Source organism: Eleginops maclovinus, chromosome 11 (assembly GCF_036324505.1).
Source record: "Eleginops maclovinus isolate JMC-PN-2008 ecotype Puerto Natales chromosome 11, JC_Emac_rtc_rv5, whole genome shotgun sequence".
NCBI classification, from domain to species: Eukaryota; Metazoa; Chordata; class Actinopteri; order Perciformes; family Eleginopidae; genus Eleginops; species Eleginops maclovinus.
This window is the reverse complement of record NC_086359.1, coordinates 4,621,853-4,642,464: the sequence shown is the minus strand read 5'-3', so window position 1 is coordinate 4,642,464 and position 20,612 is coordinate 4,621,853. Positions and strand designations below refer to the sequence as shown.

Below are 20,612 nucleotides of genomic sequence, written 5' to 3'. Positions count from 1 at the left end.
TAAAGATGCTGACCGGAATTAAGCACGGCTGACACACACACACACACACACACACACACACACACACACACACACACACACACACACACACACACACACACACACACACACACACACACACACACACACACACACACACACACACACACACACACACACACACACACACACACACACACACACACACACACACACACAGAGAAAAGGTTCTGGGTAAATTGCAGTTGTGGAAGAAGTATTCAGATCCTTCACTTGAGTAAAAGTACTACTAGAAATACTCCAATACAAGTAAAAGTACTGCATTGAAAATGGAACTCAAGTCTTTCAGTCAAGAAAATGTACTGGGAGTTAAAGTTAAAAAAGCAGTACATTTTACAAGCTGGAATTGTGAAATATTTCTACACAAAAACATATTTTACTGCCAATTAATGATCTGTTAACCCACATAATTAAGGTGTACTTAAATAGAATGTATAATCAGTTAATCTACAGCAAAACATTACATTTCAAAAAGTTGAAATATACATTTTTAAAGCTTGAAATGTCGTGGAGAAGAAGTATAAAGTTACACAGAGAGTAAATACTCAAGTAAAGAAGATGAATCTCATGTTAACACTCAGTCCACTGGTAAATTGTTTTATTGATCTTTAGTTTCTTCATGCTCCTCCTGACAGAGTTGCAGTCTCCCTCCCTCCCTGAGATGGATCAGAGGTCAGTGTTACAAGGTAGTAATGCTAATAGAGGCATTATGTATCTGAGCTGGAGCTGAGTGCTGAAAATATCTCGTGGTAAGCTACTGGAAGTGTGCTTCTTTTACCTAGACGCATGTACAGGTCACTACAGCTGGAATGAAAGGCTTTGAGGGGGGAGGGGAACTCTCCATTAAAGGAACATGGACATTTAAAAAAGTTCATAGGCTACGGCACACAAATGTAGAAAAGCTCCAGTGACCTCAGCTGAACTTTTTGTGCATGAACATGGTCCCCTACGTATGTATGATGCGTTAGTCTTTTTTTGGTCCCGTCCCATTGATAGCAGCCTTGTCGAAGTAATCAGATTAGTCAGGTGAGGCTGTGCTAAACTGATCCGCTGCCTGCAAGCCTCTTAGTGACATGGCTGACGGCACTGACAGAGATCACTTAAAAGCAAGGTCAGACACACGCTTGAGGTAAAGAATCAGCTTGGCATAACGCACAGGCAGCAACACTGCACAGGAGAACCAGCAATCCCAGTCGTGGAGGCAAAATAAAGTTGTGTTCAGTCACTTGTTTTAAATCAAAATGCATTTTACTAAATGACATGCCTGACTTTCAAAGCTGTTGTGAAATGTGACGATTTATCAGTACACCTGTGTCTCCTGGAGATCTCTACTTTTGCCATTTGTCAAAGTCAATTAATCCAAAACAGGAAAATAAACCTGTGGTAGAAGCGTTAAAGAAGCTTAGACATTTTCCTCCTGTTTGACCCGACTTAATTGATCATGTGAATTAATTTGGCCGCCTCCCAGAGTGACATCCTTCAGCTTTTCCATGATCAGAGGTTTAGACTTGTAGAGAAAGCAGGGACTCTTCTGTGAAAATGTGTGTTAGGTAGGAGGCAACCTGTCGCTGTTATTGGCCCTGTAGTGTGTGTGATAGCTCCTTGCAGTGCACGGGAAAAGCAGTACGTTTTCACCCAGAATGATCTATGAACCTTAAATAAAAAAGACAAGTAAGTAAGGTTTGTAAAGAGGAAACTAAAGGTACAAACATCTGTCAATTTGACCAAATAATTTCCCAGAACAGTGGAGAATTATACTTAAATAGGAAATTGAGGAAGTATTTTCACATTATGCTAATTTATACTTATAACTTTAATACAGGAATTAAAATATATGAATCTGCATAATGAGTACTTTTACTTTTGATATATTAAGTTTATTCTGGAGCGATTACTTTTGTACATTTCCTTCGGTGTAAATTTGATCCCAGGATTCACTCACCTGAGCAGGCACCCCATTGTTGACCACTGTTTCACATCCTGCTCCAGCTGTGGGCTGTCAGGAGGCTGCAGCGCCCTCTGCTGGTTGATCTGGTGCCTGAAATAAACAGACCAAGTACAACCCAAACAACTGAAACGTTGACTTGAATGAAATGTTTTATGTCAACACATTTCACATAACTGTATTAGGTTAGTTTAAAGCAATTATATTAAGTTGAACCTACCTGCATGTTTTTTAAACTTAATGTTATTGCTTTCCACTAACCTAACATAGTTATGTCAGACATAATGCATTTAATTAAAGTCAACGTTGCCGTTTGTTCAGTGCATGAGATAGACACTCATCTCTTATAACATCCCCATCCACTTCCTGTTATGCATCTGGCTATGAAAGGAGAAAAGCAGGTATTGACAGGCACAAGTAATAATGATAAATCTAAGCTACGGCCTTAGCTGACTATTTGTTTCTTCTATATCAGAAAAACAACTGATTTTTATACAATAGCATATACAAAGCAGAAAGTATTGAAAGGCCTATCAGCATTTGAGTGAGGGTGGGAATTATAAGCATGTGTTTCCTCCTGCGCTGTACTGTACAGAACACGAGACAAAGCCCTAAAAATCCAAATACCAACAATATATTTGAACAATGAGCCATATCCCTTCAACACGGCAATGCAAAGTGCTTTACAAAAATGAAAAACATTAAGATAAAATATATCTGAATTTCATTTCCTGTAAGCAGTTAATGCTCTTATTTTTCTTGCATCCTCTAAACTTGCATTTCATCCGAATTAGATGTTGATTTAAAGCATGATCTCACGGTGTCCCACAGCAGCACAGGGTGGAGCAGAGTGGGAGGAGGGCTTTCTCACTTCCTCTAAACTATAATCATCAAATAAATAAAACCACCTTTGCGCTGCAAAGAGAATCCTGTTGCTCGGCTTCAAGATGTCGTTCTCTGACGTGCTGACCGTCGTCGGAGGATTTACTTTGGCCTTATACCTGCTGAAGCTGTCCTGGAGATGTTGGTGTGGATTCAGACAGTTTGTTCTGTCAGAGTTTTGGAGAGTGGATGTGAGGACTTATGGGCAGTGGGCAGGTAATGTCAAAGTTCATGTTATCTTAAAGGATTTAATGTTAAACGTGTCAGATTTAAGGTTAATATTTCATGTTTATTTGAAAACAAAGGCCCTTCCACTAGACATTTTTAGAAATCATATACAAATACTGTTGGCCAGTTGGCTAGAAGCAATTGGACATCCTTTTTTCCCCTGTTTAATTGCTCAGAATAAACAATTGACATTATATCAAGGAAAACAAATATGGACGGATAAAGTTAAACACTGGACAGGACTAAGTATGTCAGGTGTCATATGTTACAAGTGAAAGTAGAAAGTACTCTCATCTAAATGTACTGAAAGTAGCGACAGTAAAAGTAGTCATTGTTTGATTGGTCCATTTCAGAATAATATCTCTGATATGTTTTATAATGATTGATCAATAAAGTGTTCTCAGAGCTGGTGAAGGTGCAGCTAGTTTGAATGGCTTTGTATACTGCAGGGTAGCTGCTGGATTTACTGCAGGTGAACTAAAGTCTGATTTAAGGGCTGATTATATTTACCATCATTCATCCAAATCTGCCTAGCAACTAAAGGGATTAATTAAATGTAGTGGAGTAGTACAAAGTAGCATAAAATGGAAATACTCAAGCAAAGTACCTCAAAATTGTACTTAATTGCAGTAGTTGAGTAAATGTACTTAGTAACTTCCCACCTCTGAATTATTGTAATGTGTTTAAAGTGTTCATTAAGAGTTTGTTGGAAGCAAATGTGTTTGTGTCTGCTTGATTTGGCAGGAAATGTTAGTTATAGAATAGACAGGACTCTATAAATACATGTAAACACATTAATGAACAACAAAACATAAAAACTTCTACATAAAAGTCAAGTTTTCGGTGACTTATAAACACTGAATGGATATGTATGCATGAGTTTTGATATTTTAGTATCAGTGGGCTCTGCACCGACACCTTACCAACATCACATCTGCAGGAGGATGTTATATGAACTCTGTCAGTCAGTGAGCAGGCAGCCAAGATGCAGCTCTGCCTTTCATCAGCGGCACCAGGCTTCCTTTCTGTGAAAGCAGTTTGATAAGGGGGTTTGATAAGCGGCTCACATTCCTGCTTGATGGAGCCCTTCCGTCTTTTTACACAATATGCTCAGTGATAAAAGGAAACTGTTCTTTTTGTCTAGTGTGAGCAGGTCTTATCCACTCACAAAACCAGGGAGGGTGTTTATATTTGGCTTCACAACAGACAGTGTTCGAGGAGGAAACGTTCCCTAATAGTCCAGGGCAGAGGGGAAACAACACAATATAAAATAACCGGGAGAAAAAGGAGGAAACTGATTTGCCAAAATGAAAAGATATTGTTTAATGACTCAAAGTGAACTTTCTTACTAAAGAAAGCGTTACCAATGAACACTGGTATAACACACTGCCCTAGCAATCCTGGGGCTTGGTTTTTAAAACTTGGACAATCAAACAACTACCATTTGTGTCTGAAATGTAGAATTGTGTGCAATATTTTTGCAAAATGACAACTAGAGCTCTGAGTGAAAGCTCTAAAAAGTGTTGTTTGTTTTTGCATAACTGGTTGAAGACTTTGATAAATGGCTCATGGCTATCTGGCGGACTTCCTTCAGGAGTATACCCCCTCTCGCTCCCTGCGCTCATCCTCTGCCGGTCTGCTAACCGTCCCCACCCCCCGCCTCGGGTGCCCTGGCTTTTAGCTGCACTGCTCCCAAATCTATTCTTTAAAAATGTTTGTGCTTTCTCCTTTCCGCAGTTGTCACCGGTGCCACGTCTGGCATTGGTAAAGCTTATGCCAGTGAGGTGAGCCCTGCATGTCTTAAACATTTAGTGACATTCATTGGTCCAAATTTGAAGTCATAAGCTGGTGACGGTTTGATGATGTTTGTCAGGGTGTTTTGGAACGATTGATTGCAGATGTGTTAAAACAACCATCAAAGCTGCCTGTCTTGTATGTGTCTCTACAGCTGGCAGCACGAGGACTGGATGTTGTTTTGGTCAGCAGATCTGACGATAAGCTTCAAATGGTTGCCAAAGAGATAGGTCCGTGAAGTGAAGATAACTGTTTTCCCATTACAGTGAAACAATTGAGCGATAAAATATTCTTTGTGACCCTCAGAGCAACAGTATGGACGAAAGACCCGCACCATCCAGGTGGACTTCAACAATGGCCAGAGTATCTACCCTGTTATAGCTGAGGAACTTCAGGGACTGGAGATTGGGATTCTTGGTAATATGACGGATAATCACAGAGCTCAGACTGCTGGCAATCAGAGGACGCTAATCAAACGGCTAATCCATTGGCCTTTCAAACCGGCCAATCAGATAGCTGATCTCAATGGACCAATGGCAAAGCTCATTCCAACCAGCCAATAATTGGCACTTGGCTGATCAGCTGCCTCGTTTCATTGAATCAGTCAAATGATCAGCCTGTTTCAATCGGCCAATCAGAACGTTAAAAAAAATAATTGGACGTTTCAATTGGGCAATAAGATGAATCGGCCAATCACGTTGCTTGTTTTATTGGCCAATCAGAGGTCCAAAAAATGAACTAAGCTTAGCCAACTGTCCCCTTTAGTTTAATATTTGAGTACTATAAATCTTTCCCTCTTAGTTATTCCTAAAAGAAAATGGTTTTCTTACCTGTTTTAAATAAAAAATTGACTGGTTATTAATTTATATAATGCAAGCAAATTCCTCCTAAATCACCACCAGACCAAAATGAGCAATGCAACATGTGTTGGCAGACTCTTACAGAGCAGGATTTAGTGAATACTATTGTTGATATAACTCAAATGCTTGAAGATTGTTTGTATTTTTGTAACCCATACAGTAAACAATGTAGGAATGCTGTATTCTGATCATTTTGCCTATTTCCTGGAAATACCAGATTCTGAACAGGTAACCCTCTGCAGCATTTATGTCCTTTTCTAAAAGACAAAGCAATGGATGATGTATTATTAATTACTGTCGGGGGTTGTATTTGTCTCAAATGTATAACTAAAAGTTTCCCTTGTGGGTTTTTCTAACCAGAAAATCACTCAGGTTATCAACTGTAACATGCTATCAGTTCCTCAAGTAAGACATTTGAGTATTTTCTGTTTGGCTGTTTGTTTATGAAGTCGGTTTTCACCTGTTTAGGTTTTTGTTGATCATGGCTCTTATTTTTTTTTACTTAGATGACCAGACTGGTTCTTCCCTGCATGATCGAAAGGTATTGTCACAAGCATCCAGACATTAATGGTGAATGAAGTAGGAATGTGAGAATACTTTATGGTTGTTTGTCTTTCATCTCCTCCCTAGAGAAAGAGGGCTGATCATCAATATGTCCTCTGAGGTTGGCGTCCGTCCCCAGCCTTTGTTGTCTCTTTATTGTGCCACGAAGGTATTTTCTCTTCCAGATATTCTGTTATTTTCACAGTCATCAACAACTTCACGACACTCACTCCTCTTATACGTTTCAGATTTTTGTAATATATTTCTCTCAGTGTCTACATGCCGAGTACAAGTCAAAGGGAATCACAGTGCAGGTAAAGTATGACACACTGAGGTGAGACTCTCTAGCTTAGTACAGCAGATGGTGGATACAAGCACCACTATGTCCATCCCTTCGGAGTCATTTATTTGAAAAAGCATGTGTTAGCCACTTGGATTTCAAAAATTGCGACCGTCTTTCAAGATGGCCGCCATTTCGAGCCGAGGAAACAGTAACTTACCACAGAATTTTAACCTCTTGATCAATTTTGGTGATGAATTGTATGTTTTAGAATAAGTCCAATTTACAATTAAAAAACTTCTTCTGAGCTTTTTTTCGTGTCATTTTAAACACAAAATGTAAAAACCAATACCTAAAACACTGGGTTATTGCAAAAAATATACATTATAATGAACTTGAACTCTTATTCCCATGTTTAAAAGACATAACATTGACAGAGTATGATCGTATATTTACTTCCATTTAGCAAAACTACAGTACATTGGTTAAAAGTCAAATTCAGTGCACCATCCCAGCGATATTTTTCCAATATGTCCTGGCATCAGTAGATACACGATGCCGTGTGATTTTTTGAGCAGATTGGATTAATTTATTTGAATGGCCCATTATATCAAGTGGTTTAAGTGGCTGATTGGATCGAGTCATTTGATTGGCCCGTGGGTTCCAGTGACTCAGTGGGAGTTTTAAGGTGTTATTTTAAATGGTGGGAAAACATTTGGACTGATGCAAAACTAGAAAATTCAGAAATCGAGTTACCTGTTCTCGTGGTGCGGGTTGGAATCGGACAAGCGCTTTGCTGTCATCTCCTCCGTGTTGATCGTCGGCTATACTAAAAGGCAAAAAAAATAATGATAAATACCAGCAGCAACCGAGTCATGCATTAATTCGGCTTTTGGGCGTTATCCCATAGGATTGTGTGCATGTAAATGGTCTGCAGAGGCTCAAGTCCCAATGTTTATCTCATACACACTCCCACCCCGTGTGAAATGCCTCCTGACATCATTATGTAACACCTGCACGTCTATTGGCTTGCGCTCCAACACACTGTACGTGATAGGCTAAAGGGGCGGGACATCTCAAAGGAGTTAACCAATCACAACAGAGCCAGCCAGCTAACCAATCAGAGCAGACCGGGCTCTGGTTTCAGACAGAGGGTGAAAAGAGGTGCTGCAGCACAGGCAGTATGAGAAAAATAAAGAGCTTTTAGAACATTGAAGTTCATATAATGACATGTATGATGTGAAGGGAAGTTCAACTTGACTAAACACAGCCCGTTGTTCCCTACAGTGCGTGGCTCCCTTCATGGTGTCCACCAACATGACGAAAAACAGGACTTCCAACTACCTCGTGCGGAGCGCCTCTGGGTTCGTCCGCGAGGCCCTGAACACCGTGGGTCGCTCCAGCTACACCAGCGGCTCTCTGTCCCATGCTCTCCAGGTCAGAGGGACGACAGACTGTGATCACTTGCACACCGTCGGCTGCTGCGATATCTCATAACGTCTTTCTCTTCTCTTTCCCATCCTCTTACAGAACATTGCTCTCACAGTACTCCTGCCGGACTGGTTTCGTATGTCAACGTTCTTAATAAGGAAGCTACGAAACAAAGCCGAAGCCGACCAATATGATAAAACAGTGTGCAGGGAAACGCTTGATGCAAAGGAGGATTAGTCGTGTGCACAGAAGTTGCATTTTGGACAGACGTTTTATAGCTAATTTAAGCTTTTATGAAACTGTAGATCAGGTTTACTGTTGGTCTACTATTCAGACACATTAACAGCATAGCGAGGTGAATGATAAACAGCTTGTGCACCTTCCTTATCTTCAATTATTGCATCCAGTTTGACGCATCTTCTATCTGAATCCTTAGTTTAATATGAATGTTATTAAACTGGACAGATGTTCGGACACAATCAGTTTGCATTTAAGCAATCTTTTAAATACATATTCTCTGTTAGGATTTTACAGTATGACAGTGACAAAGATACACAGGACATTTTGCATAAATATTTACCACAATGACAACCAGCAGTTTAGTTTGTACATATAATAACAACCGTTACAGTTCACACGAGTCAGCCCCTTTAAGCTTGGTCATCGACCGTTCACCACAACATTGAAACGTGCTTAAAAGCTGTGCAGATGGTTTTCTCAGTAACTTCCTGTTTGTTTAAATAAAAACATTAATGTTATTGTTCCAACAGTCACAAAACATAACGTACACAATAAAGCTCTAACTTTTCATTCTGTGATTTGTGACTAGCTTTTGTTTCTAATCATTTTTGGTCCAACACCTAACGAGTAACAGACTCACCATCAGTGTAACCCTTTTTTGCACCATGAAGCACAAAATCCCAGTTTATTTTTCAAGTACACACATACAACAGCACAAAATGCTGTTATAATTCTGAGGTCCAATGTACAAAACAGTTCCCTTCTGACGACTAGAGACATATCCACTTAAAGACAGGTTGGCATAAAAAAACTAAACTAAATTAAACTCAAAAACAAACCGAAAAATGAATCGAATGACTATGTATTAACAAAATACTTAACCAGGTAAATACTGTACGTCTCCCCAATTTGTTATCAAAATCTCATTATTTCACCCCTGAAATTAAATATATAGACATGTATATTAAATCCTAGACAACCCATATTGCTCAAAACAAATTGAGCTTTGTTCCAAAGAGTCAGACACATTTCTAATGTCCGCCTCTTGTAATGTGACCAGGCTAAAGATAATGCAGACCAGAGGTTATATCACCATAAATCCCGCCCGTAAAGTTTCCTCCATTTCACGGCCCGATCGCCAATCTATTTCCAGTATATCTAAATAGGAAAATATCCTATTTGAATGCAAACTCCTCCATGGGCGTAATTAAAAAATGGACTAGACTGTTGACCCTTTGTAGGCTTGAGTAGCAACAGAAAAAGCTAGTGTAGTAACGGTTACTCCCGACTGTGGGTTATGTGTAAATAGGACATGTAGATAAGATAGATAAGACTTTGCTGCACGTACAACATGAATAAACACTGCTCATGCTCACAGATCTGTGTATGTGACCGGGGTGACGCCGTGAATTAGAAGCGTTGGCCCCAAACTATTGGTCACTGCTTCCACCTGAGCCAAATACTGCTGTGCCTGGCTGCGTGGACCAGAGGGCCGAGGTAAGTACAGGAAGCGAACAGCGGCCTGCGAGCTGTGCTCCATCAACATACTGTTCACTGCGGACAGGAAGTCCTCAGACAGAGCTTGTTTAGCCTCCGCAGGATCCTCATGGTCCGGCTGGACGTGGTGCTGCACCACAGAGTCCCATGGCACGATCTTTATCGACGCCCTGATCCTCAGCTTCCTCAGCAGCTCCCGAAACGTCTCTTCGTTGACCACCCAGCCCTGGTCGCTGGACTCGGTCTCTACATTCAGGAAGATTCTCATCCTCGCATGGCGCCACTTGTTGGACATGTTGAGCACGCAGGCCATCTGCAGCAGGAAGAGGCTGCACACGTCCTCGTAATCCCGGCTGCCCGGCTGCAGCAGGTTGAGAGGCCACACATCGATGGTGCGCTCTGACCCGTCCACCTTGCTATCCTTGTCCTCACCCTCCAACTGGAAGAAATAGCGGCCGACACACACGTTCTTGTTCATTTTAATGGCGTCAGAAATGATCCCTACGTACTCCTCTGGAGACAGCCAGCGCGGGCTCTCGACGTGTCGGACCGGGGGGAAGTGGGCCTGCAATGAAGGCAGATCAACCCCGAAATTATATTCGCCCTCACTCCCTTGTTGCATAGAAGCGTCGCAGAAAGCAGAGTCCTGCAGGAAGAAGTCTTCAGGGGTGCAGCTGTCGTAGAAACCCAAAATCAGTGTGTTGGGTTTCATGCCACCTTGCAGAGGGAGAGACAAGTACAGTTAACGTCGTGATCCGTACTGAATCTGGGTACAGAGAGGAGGAGAGCAGTGAGAGCTTACCGAGGCCCGTGATGCGCAGCAGGTGCTGTGTTCCCTGTCTGACGGAGGGAGACAGCGTCAGGTCTACAAAGGCCTTCACCCCGAGTTTATCAACCAGACTCAACCAGAAGTTGTACTGCTGCTGCACCGGGTCTGACGGCAGGGAGTCTGTAACGCAGGAAGGAAACAAGATGCAATACGACTTAACACTCCTTTTTCTACCAGAATTTCAAAATAAAGGTTATTTATACTTCAAAAAAGGTAGAAACATGTTAAAAATAATCCATTCAAAGTAAAAGTGCTGCATTTAAATCCCATTTAAGTTCATAAATGTCATCATGATTATATCATTCATATATTAATTGCATTCGCTGTTGTAAATGGTTGAGGTGGACTACAATCAGTTTGGTCTAGTTTAGATAATTTATTACTCATTTTCATTAAAAAAATGTACACAAATTTGAGCACTTCAAAAGTTTAGACCAGTTCAAAATAACATACAGAGGGTTAAAATGTGGTTTATTGCACTTACTGTAAGTCACTTTGGATAAAAGTGTCAGCTTAAATTAATGTAATGTCATTTATTGATCTAAATATTTGATAATGCAGCCAGACCCAAGCCAGAAAGGTGCGGTTTGATTGCGAGATTGTACTAAATGCAAATAAATGTTCTAATTACATTGTTTATAGATTTTGCAATGCATCCTAATGTTCACCAGGGGGCAGAAAAGCAGGTAAACTGTGAGTTAATGCATGAATAAAAGCATCCTGCTCTCTACAAACGCTTGTTTGCATGACACTATATATTTCTTACAGTTTGAGTGTGCCATTTAGCAAAAATAAGCAAGCAGCTAGACATGCGGCTGCTTTAAACTCTGATGTAACGGTGATACAGAGGCAACTTGTTTATTAATAATCCACGAGAAGTAGCAGATGGAAAGCGAAAGTCTCCATGATGGTTGACTTCAGTCTTTAATATCTCCTGCTCATCATGTGCTCTCAGGCTGAGTGATAAAAACAATCAGATAAAGTTGATTGGATACATCAGCAAAAGGCCTCCAGAGTCAAAGAAAAGGCCAATAGGTGAGTTCCAGTTGGCTGCTAAACGTCCACAGATAAGAATAATTGAATAGTTAGCTGCAGATGGCCGGCACAGACCATCCTCAGAGCATTACCCAGATCTCCCAGCTGCACGTGGCCCAACACATACAGGCCTCCCTTCTTCAGCTGGTTGATGAACAGGATGAGCTGACAGGAGGAGCGAGGGTTGGCTACCATCAACAACATCTGCGGCCGCCAGAACTTCACGTGGTCCTTCCTCACATCCAGCATCAGCAGATACTTACGCACCTAGACCGAAAGGAGGACAGCGCTGTTGACACTGGGTGGCACGTCTGTTTATGAGTGAGTGTGTGTGTGTGTGTGTGTGTGTGTGTGTGTGTGTGTCTGTGTGTGTGTGTGTGTCTGTGTGTGTGAGTGTGTGTGTGTGTGTGTGCATCGATCCAGATCAGGTTTAATGTCGTAAACTAAAACTGATAGAAAAAAACATATATATCTTAATGTAGGGTTTTCTAACTCCCATTCACTCAATAAAAATAAGATGTAAAAAATGTTTGACATAAATAGAAAACACCTAAATTAAATTGATCAAATATAAAATGATATTGCCTTTTAAAACAATTGTTTTTTTAATGAAGGTATACTAGTTTTAGTTTATTTTTCTTTAAACAGTAATTAAAGGGTCAGCATGAATTTTGTCAACTCTTCACATTAAACCACTTAAATTAAATGCCACTTAAAAGTCAACCAAATCTATTTAGCAGAGGTGTAAAGTAACAAAGTACATTTACTTAAGTACAGTTTTGAGATACGTGTACTTTCCTGTACTTATGTATTTCCATTTCCTGCTACTTTGTACTTACTACACTACATTTATTTAATACCTTTAGTTGCTAGGCAGATTAGGATTAATGATGGTAAATATAATCGCCCTTAAATCAGACTTTAGTTCACCTGCAGTAAATCCAGCAGCTACCCTGCAGTATACAAAGCCATTTAAACTAGCTGTACCTTTACCAGCTCTGAGAACACTTTAATGATCAATGATTATAAAACATATCAGAGATATTATTCTGAAATGGACCAATCAAACAATGACTACTTTTACTGTCGCTACTTTAAGTACATTTAGATGAGAGTACTTTCTACTTTCACTGGAGGAACATTTAGAATACTTTTACTGTGACAGAGTATTCCTACACTCTGGTACTTCTACTTTACTCAAGAACAAGATCTGAGTACTTCTATTTTACTCAAGTACTACATCTGAGTACTTCTACTTTACTCAAGTACAAGATCTGAGTACTTCTATTTTTACTCAAGTACAAGATCTGAGTACTTGTAATTTTACTCAAGTACAAGATCTGAGTACTTGTACTTTTACTCAAGTACAAGATCTGAGTACTTCTACTTTTACTCAAGTACAAGATCTGAGTACTTCTACTTTTACTCAAGTACAAGATCTGAGTACTTCTACTTTTACTCAAGTACAAGATCTGAGTACTTCTACTTTTACTCAAGTACAAGATCTGAGTACTTCTACTTCTTCTGCTGCTTAGTATGTGCTCTATGTGATACTTCGGAGACATTGTAACCTGGCCCTAACAAAAACAAATAAAACTGCTGTAAAACTAAAATATTTACGGATATTTTTATGATTTTGATCTGTTTTTTTATTGTTAATAAGTCATGTTTTTAGTGTTTGTTAATTATCTGTGTACCTGCCCATGGACTGCAGATGGAAATCAGCTATTAGCTCAAATCTGGCGTCTTTTCTCCAATCAACATGAATGTATTTCTGTGCATTGTTTAATAAAGACATAAAGAAAAGTAAAAACTGAAACTAAAATAAAACAAGCAAACGCACTAACTTAAAATAAACAAATTGAAATTAAAACAAATGGAAGAAATCCCAACATATATCCTTGATCAAGATACCTGATGGAAAATGAGGGCCTGGCTGATGTAGCCCCAGCTGCTGGTGGGCGATCTGTAGTGGAGGAAGAGCAGCAGCAGCAACAGGAGGACGATGCTGCCCGACGAGTACACGGGGTTAATGACGAACATCATCACCAGACAGCTCAGGATGCCCAGCAGGCAGGTGTGCCAGGAGAACAGCTGGAAGGTGGGTCTGTTAAACACACAGGGCACCAGACACATTGAAAACACAACAGAGAGAGACAATAAATATGGCTTTATTGTACAATCAAATATATAACGGTTATAAATCCATGTGAGGCTGATACGGTTGTTAATGTGTGTATTGTTAAGAGGACATATTATACCCATTATTAGGTTCATTGTGTGCCTTTACTGTATCTGTATAGCCTTTGCAGATCATTAAAATGCACAAATCCCTAAAATGGCCCCTTTAAAGAACCAAATCTGTCTTTAAATTGTTGGTTTTTTTACAGTTTCTGCTAGTTTATTTCTTTTTTTAAGTTTCCCTGAGCTTTCTTTGTCTTTGGCCAGGATTTAATGCCACAGTCAAAGTTGGCACTATGAATAAATAACATTTTCTGAACTAAGATCCTAAAATATATCCTTTTTTGGCAGTATTAAAATGTACTTCACATACAATTTCTATTCTGAAAATGTAACTTCCCAATTAGATTCAATAACAGGCTGTTGGGAATATATAATTGCAATGATTTACTTCTTTTATCACCTGAAGTTTGGTGCAGACGCCCACTCAAGAGCCAAACAGGCCAGGTCAACAGCAGCGTAGGCAAGCAAATAAAAAACCGTCACCAGGCTTGCTACAGCGTTGAGCTGGCCAGCGAACACCACACACTGAAACACAAACACACACTCAGGACACCAGTTGTAAATCTGAGAAAAATACACAGCAGGTCACATAAACTCACCTGTGCCAGCCCCCAGGTGTACAACACGGCCACCCAGGGATTCCCCGAGCGGGATGTGATGGTAGCTGGAGCTAATGGCAAACCTGAGAGGGGGAAACAATCAGCTGTTAGCCGACGAACTGAAGAAGACGGAGGCATTGATATATGGGGATAAACCCCTACCAAAGAGCTGATCCAGAGCGAGAGCGTGCAGGATACGGGACGCCCCGATCATGGAGCACATCGCAGCGGACAGAGAAGCGCAGTATATCCCGATGGTGACTAACGGCGACCAGATGTTTATCCTCTGGAGGAACCCGTAATCCTGGATCAGCAGGGTCCTAAAGAGGGAACAGGATACAACAAAAAGTTTTAAAAAAAATAGACATAATCAGATTACTGTTTCACTCCAAAAAATTGGGGATTACCAGCAGGATTACATTGTTAGTAAAAACTAGGCTAATACTTTCAGTGTGAATCTATACACCTACTGCCTGAATCTGCTTCATGGTTTTCTCTTTCTTTGGTTCATTTGTTCTGTTTTTAATTCAGCAGGTGAACCTATATGTTCATAAAATAGTGCGTGTGAGTTTAACTGTGTCTATTGAAGCATTTTCTGTCAGCTCAGATTATATTTCTGCTTCTTTAAACTGTAGATTGTGCTCATGTGTTTCATGCTTCATATCATACTTAAGTAGAAACATCTTCTTGATAATCCTTTTGAGTTTATTTGCATTACATTTGATATCGAGCTCATCCAAAAGTAACAGAAAGTAATCAGGATACATTACCTTAGTATTGTGACGCTCAGATTACTGATTACTTTTCCTACAGGTTACAGGTAATGGTATATGTTTCAATTCACCCTCCAAACCCAGATCAGATATTATTCTGAACCACGTCTGACCTGTCACAGGTGGCGCCGACCAGCATGAAGAGGAGGACGTAGACTGTGAAGGTGTAGAAGACGGCGACGATGGTGCCTTTAGGGATTGAAATACTCGGAGTCTTCAGGTCTCCTGCAGAGAGACATGCAGAGTGAGAACAGACATCCGGTTAGTGTGTGCAGTTCATTTTTACTGAGACATATTGATTACGTTATTTTAATGGTCTTGGGAGATATGCTTTTAACCTTTGAACCCTCTAGAGCCCCCAGGTCTTCCGGTACTGGCCTTTTAATTAGATGTTAAAACATCAGAGGGAGGATAGCATTGTTTTTGTTGATTAATTGTTTATGTTTTTGGTTTGAGAAGCACTTTGTTAGCTTGTGTGAATTAAAAGTGTGACTTCTCTGATAATTTTGCATGAGGGGAGATTATTGCAGTCAAATTACTGCAGTTATTCAAATTCAAATAATCCTATAAGGTAAAAAAAAAGCTTTTGCAGATTGGAAAAAAACTCCAGCTAAATTCCACCTGTGGCAATTGAAGTGTTCATTCACCAATTTGATAATACTGTGAAGATAACAACAAGCTTTAACCTGACATGTTGGCTCCGGCCATAATCCCGGTGCAGCAGGTGAACATGACGGCAAACACGGTGGAAAAGGACATGACAGTGTTGGTGCTGTAGTCCAAAGAGTAACCAGCTGCAGTCAGAAACAAGAAAGAGGAACAATAGTGAAACCTTTATAGGTGCCTCTAAATAAACCACCGTCTTGTAGCTTCATTTGTGTTTCACATCCTCCAACACCACGTCACGGCCCAACACTCACAGCCCAGGTTGTTCCTCAGAGTCGTGGCGCTGAAGCCCGTGTAGCTGGCGTTGTATCGGAGAGTCATGTTGCCAGATCCCTTGTGGGTGATGAGGAAATCTCGAGGTTTGACCGCCACGGAGCTGATGAAAATAGACAGCAAGGACACGGTGACCAACAGCAGGATGACGAAGGAGGTGCGGGAGTAGATTTTGGCGCCGACCAGACACACGAGCAGACACAGCAGGAGGACCACTGAGGAGTACAGCACCGCGTACCAGTAAGTCTGAGGAAGCACGCGTATCCCCTGCGCCACAGGACACATCTAGACCAGAGGGATTAGACAAACTGAGAACACTCAAATAAAACATGCGTCCCAAATGAAGAAGGTGAGGAGCAGAACCGAAAACATACCAGGATCAAAGCCGAAGACGTCAAGTATCGCCTCCACGAGACCAAGAACGTATTCCCCACATGCACACACTTTGGCCAAGAAGAACATCAATCCTATGCTTCCTCCAAACTCCGGGCCCAGAGACCGACTTATCATATCTGATCACATTTAGTTAAGGTTGATGTTTCTATTAAATTAAAAAGGACATTTTATGGTAATGTTCAGGATCACATTTCTATTTTGTGCCTCTATTGTGACATGTTTCCACGCTTTAATGGAGGGAACTTTGGGATTATAGCCTTTGTAGACCCTTTACATGCACAAAAACATATACAAACGCACTGCAAAATGCATAACAGGGCCTCTTTAAGGTTGAAACTGTTGCAAACATAACTAACACTCGTGAAAATACAACCGTTTGCTCTCTAAGGATACAGTAGGCGCCACCGCCTTGTATAGCGCCGTTGGTGGAAATGGCACAGATGGACAGTATTGTGAGAGATATGATCGTGTAGGCCACAATCACCATTAATAGACCTTGCAACAGCCCCGCGTGACCGACCACAAACCCTGCAGGAGAGATCACATCAGTGTTAGTCACCACTGTACAGCACAATGACTCAGTTATATTGTGAGGGATTCATACAAACACCCACTGTCTAACACCCAAAACAGCTTTTTCAGATCTCTGCACACGAACGCACGCACGAGCGCTCACCGGTTCTCAGGAACAGCACGATGCTGAACATGGAGAGGATGGTCGGCACCATCACCCCGAAAAAGGTGTTCAGTTTCTGAGGGTCTGTCGTTGGCGTGCCAGAGCCGGATTCGGGGGTGGCGTCCGACCCCCCGCCGCATGCGGTCACGGCCAGACCGCAGACCCCGGAGGTGATCAGAGGGGTGCGTTCGTTTGACATGGTTGAGATCAGACTGCTTACCCTGTAACAAATAAATTAATGAGGACAGGTTTCAAACAGATGTGAATCAACTCCTCCGCAAAGAATCCAACATGCTTGTTTTTCACATCACTGGATGGAAGAATGATCTTAAAATCATTTCATTACACAAAGGGGGAAAAATAAACCCAGACACTTTCTCATTATTAGACATATTTACACTTATGAACAAAGAGAGGCCATTTATTAGTCACACAGAGTTACAAATAATAATGTACAAAAGCTCTGTGGGGATTGGTCAACCGTTCATGGCCCTCAGCCTATCACATACATTGTGTTGGGAGTGCCGGCCAACAGAAAGTGGCAGTGTTACATAGTGATGTCATCATGTCACATAAGTAAACAAAGAAGTCAAATGGAGGCGTTTCAGGAAAGGGAAAAACCCTGGGATACTGACTTAACTTTAGATTCAAAGCATGCTATTGAAATGAAACCAGTTTGTTAGCATTCGAGTGCCTACTAGTCACCTCAAGCTACCTTTACTGTAGGCAAGGCATGTTTATTTATAAAGCACCTTTCAACACAAGGCAATTCAAAGAGCTTTACACAATTACCTTCTTTAATACCAAATGCGGAACCAAACCCAGAGAGAGAGCCTGTCAGTGATATTTGTGAGTCGCTCTTCTTAATGAAAGCTGCTTCTCACACCTAAGGCTGGTATTTGCAGTCACCTGACTCACAGCTGCTTGTCTGTTTTTACATGCACACATCTCAGTTGAGCAGCCTGAGCACGCCCCGCTGTGTACAGGTGACCCGGGTTGTTTTTTTCTTTCTCTTTAAGACGTGACTTTGCCATTCTTTTCCCAGGGAGACAGATTTCATCCCTGAAGCTGTTGCCAAGTCGCCTCTACAATTAGCGGCATGAGTCACAAGATTCACATGATGGGGAAACCAGAACTAAGGCAAAGGTTTTACACAACAACACATGATTTGGCATTAAGGAGCATGACATCTTAATTATCATATGGAACACACAATTTCACATGCTTTGAGCATAGATTAGCAAAGATAAGTCCTTTAAATCAGTGCAAAAATGCCCAAAACTTGCTTTTATATGACATTATGCTACACTTTTGGTTGGATAATGAATTGGAGGGGGCAATTCATTGACTATAATAAATCATTTTCCAGATGTATGATTATATCCATAAAATAATGCAGAAATATGCATTTCTATCCAACACTGGGTGACCAAAAGCCTACTTATAATCTTTCAATGGATTGGCTGTTTTATATTTGTTCACTAGTTGCACATTTACACGTCTTGCGTAAAATGTACACTCTACCCCATCATGAGTAGGTGTATTTTAAGAAGTTTAAAAAGGGAAGTTGTATAGCCAATGAGAACTGTGTGCATGCATTGATCTACATCAACGATAGTGGTGTTAGTTCCCTTTTATTGACAAGGATGCTACTGCACTGAGCTGAATTCTGCAATGTTAATTCATACCTGCTAAATCTAAATCCAAAGGCCCTCTCAGGGTCCACGCACCCCACTTTTGAAGTAAGTCTGTTACCAAAATAAATCACCGTCACTTTTACGTAGCATCGGGGTGGAGCAACTGCGGCATTACAACTTTACGTGTTTAAACGAGACAGAACTGGTAAATATCTGAATTAATAATACGCCACCCTCGCGGTTGCATCTTGGGTAAATGTTTGTTTACATTTGTAGGCTCTCCGCCAGGAAGTGGTGCCGTGTCGCCCCGGCAGTCATACACCCACACACCCTGCAAAGTGCTCCTGCAGGGTGTCATTCATACAGCGACATCCAGGACATTTACGACCAGACGCACCCTGTATCCACCCCAACACCGAGGACAGTCAAACTTACCTCCCCGACACAGTTTCTCACACTTCCTGCTTCTTGTTGGGGCTCCTATACCCTGCTGCTCCCCGCGCTATGTTTCTGGTAGTCGCTGTCCCGGGTCAGATGCGCAGTGGACGGTCAGGTGTGACCAGAGCAGGCCGGTGGACATGACAGGACTGAGCTGTCCCCGGAGTTAGGTGCTGTGAGAGATGTGCTGCCCAATAACAACACAGGAGCCGTGGCACGCCTCGTCCCCCTATTATTTGTTCAAAAGTGTCACGGGAGAGCAGAAGCTGCCCATGTGACTGCCAAAAGGGGAGGGCAAAAATATCCTCAAAAACGAGCAAATGTACCGCTCGTCTGAAATAACCACCCCCATTATTTTTAAATGAAACGCGGCATCACACATAATGTATCGATGACTTCCAATAAAGTGCTCGTGAAGTGGTTTTTACCAGATGTTAGCCTGCTGTATGCGCTGAGACAAAACTTGCATGTACATTCTGGATGTGAGCATCAGGGGTTGAATACTGTGGGCTGGGTGTAATGGCTCTTCTTCACAGCAGGGGGCACCATCGAGAGAGAGATGACGTCCCTAAATAGGAAGAGGATCACAATGTGACAGGACCTGAGATCACAAGTAAGGGTTACATCCATAAGACATTTTACATGGTGCAAGTACCTCGGTAGTTTTGACAGTAGCATGGTACATATTATGGTATGCATTATGGTACATTACTTGCCTGTCGCCGTGGTCCTGCCTGATGCCCACCTTACTACTTTATAGACACATGCATTTTGAAGCATTTGGTCTACCTATGTGGTAAATGTATTAATCTGTTTAATATACACACGACATCTATTGCCAGCTGTCCTTCCTGGGGGAGGGATCCCTCCTCTGTTGGTCTCCCTGAGGTTTCTTCCATTTTCCTTGTCCGATGTGAGGGTCCAAGGACAGAGGGTGTCATATTCATATTCTGTACAAACTGTACACTGAGACAAATGCAAAATGTGTGATATTGGGCTCTATAAACACACTTTGATTGATCAGAACACAGTTTGGAATATGCTATGGAACAGGTCCTATGTCAAACATGTAACATACTGTAGTAGATACTGTAGAATGTAATGGTACATGAAATAAAATAATGAACTGAGGCAAATAAAATATATACTAACTTGATTTATTTGTATAATTTAACATGTTGAATTGAAACATTATGTAACATACAATAGTAATATCTGAAGTACTGCAGTATTTACCCATTTCTGAGGTACAACGATAGTATACAATGGTACGTATGATAGTTTACCAAGGTAAAATGTGTGAAATT

At 41.2% G+C, this 20,612-nt stretch overlaps 2 protein-coding genes across 5 annotated transcripts; one reads left to right on the top strand and one right to left on the bottom strand.

The window, feature by feature from the left end:
• Positions 1 to 2,824: 2,824 nt before the first annotated feature.
• On the top strand, positions 2,825 to 8,817 carry hsd20b2 (hydroxysteroid (20-beta) dehydrogenase 2). Of its 4 annotated transcripts, none has more exons than XM_063895367.1 (11): positions 2,825 to 3,082; positions 4,832 to 4,878; positions 5,043 to 5,118; positions 5,195 to 5,305; positions 5,909 to 5,976; positions 6,109 to 6,153; positions 6,255 to 6,289; positions 6,379 to 6,460; positions 6,564 to 6,605; positions 7,859 to 8,008; positions 8,102 to 8,817. In XM_063895367.1, exons 1-11 carry the CDS (start codon positions 2,932 to 2,934, stop codon positions 8,237 to 8,239), a joined length of 945 nt encoding a protein of 314 aa, XP_063751437.1. In that variant the 5' UTR covers positions 2,825 to 2,931; the 3' UTR covers positions 8,240 to 8,817. The 4 variants fall into 4 exon arrangements, with proteins under 4 accessions (XP_063751437.1, XP_063751439.1, XP_063751436.1 ...); XM_063895366.1 differs by having other exon boundaries at positions 2,862 to 3,082; positions 6,540 to 6,605; XM_063895369.1 differs by lacking the exon at positions 6,109 to 6,153 and having other exon boundaries at positions 2,826 to 3,082.
• slc12a9 (solute carrier family 12 member 9) lies at positions 8,421 to 17,447 on the bottom strand. The gene is made up of 13 exons (XM_063895370.1): positions 17,231 to 17,447; positions 16,948 to 17,082; positions 16,522 to 16,670; positions 16,140 to 16,443; positions 15,906 to 16,013; positions 15,333 to 15,444; positions 14,609 to 14,766; positions 14,447 to 14,529; positions 14,248 to 14,372; positions 13,518 to 13,710; positions 11,696 to 11,870; positions 10,542 to 10,688; positions 8,421 to 10,456 (listed from the first exon to the last, which is right to left on the bottom strand). The coding sequence occupies exons 1-13, from the start codon at positions 17,427 to 17,429 to the stop codon at positions 9,615 to 9,617; spliced, it is 2,730 nt and encodes a 909-aa protein (XP_063751440.1). The 5' UTR covers positions 17,430 to 17,447; the 3' UTR covers positions 8,421 to 9,614.
• Between the last annotated feature and the right edge of the window lie 3,165 nt (positions 17,448 to 20,612).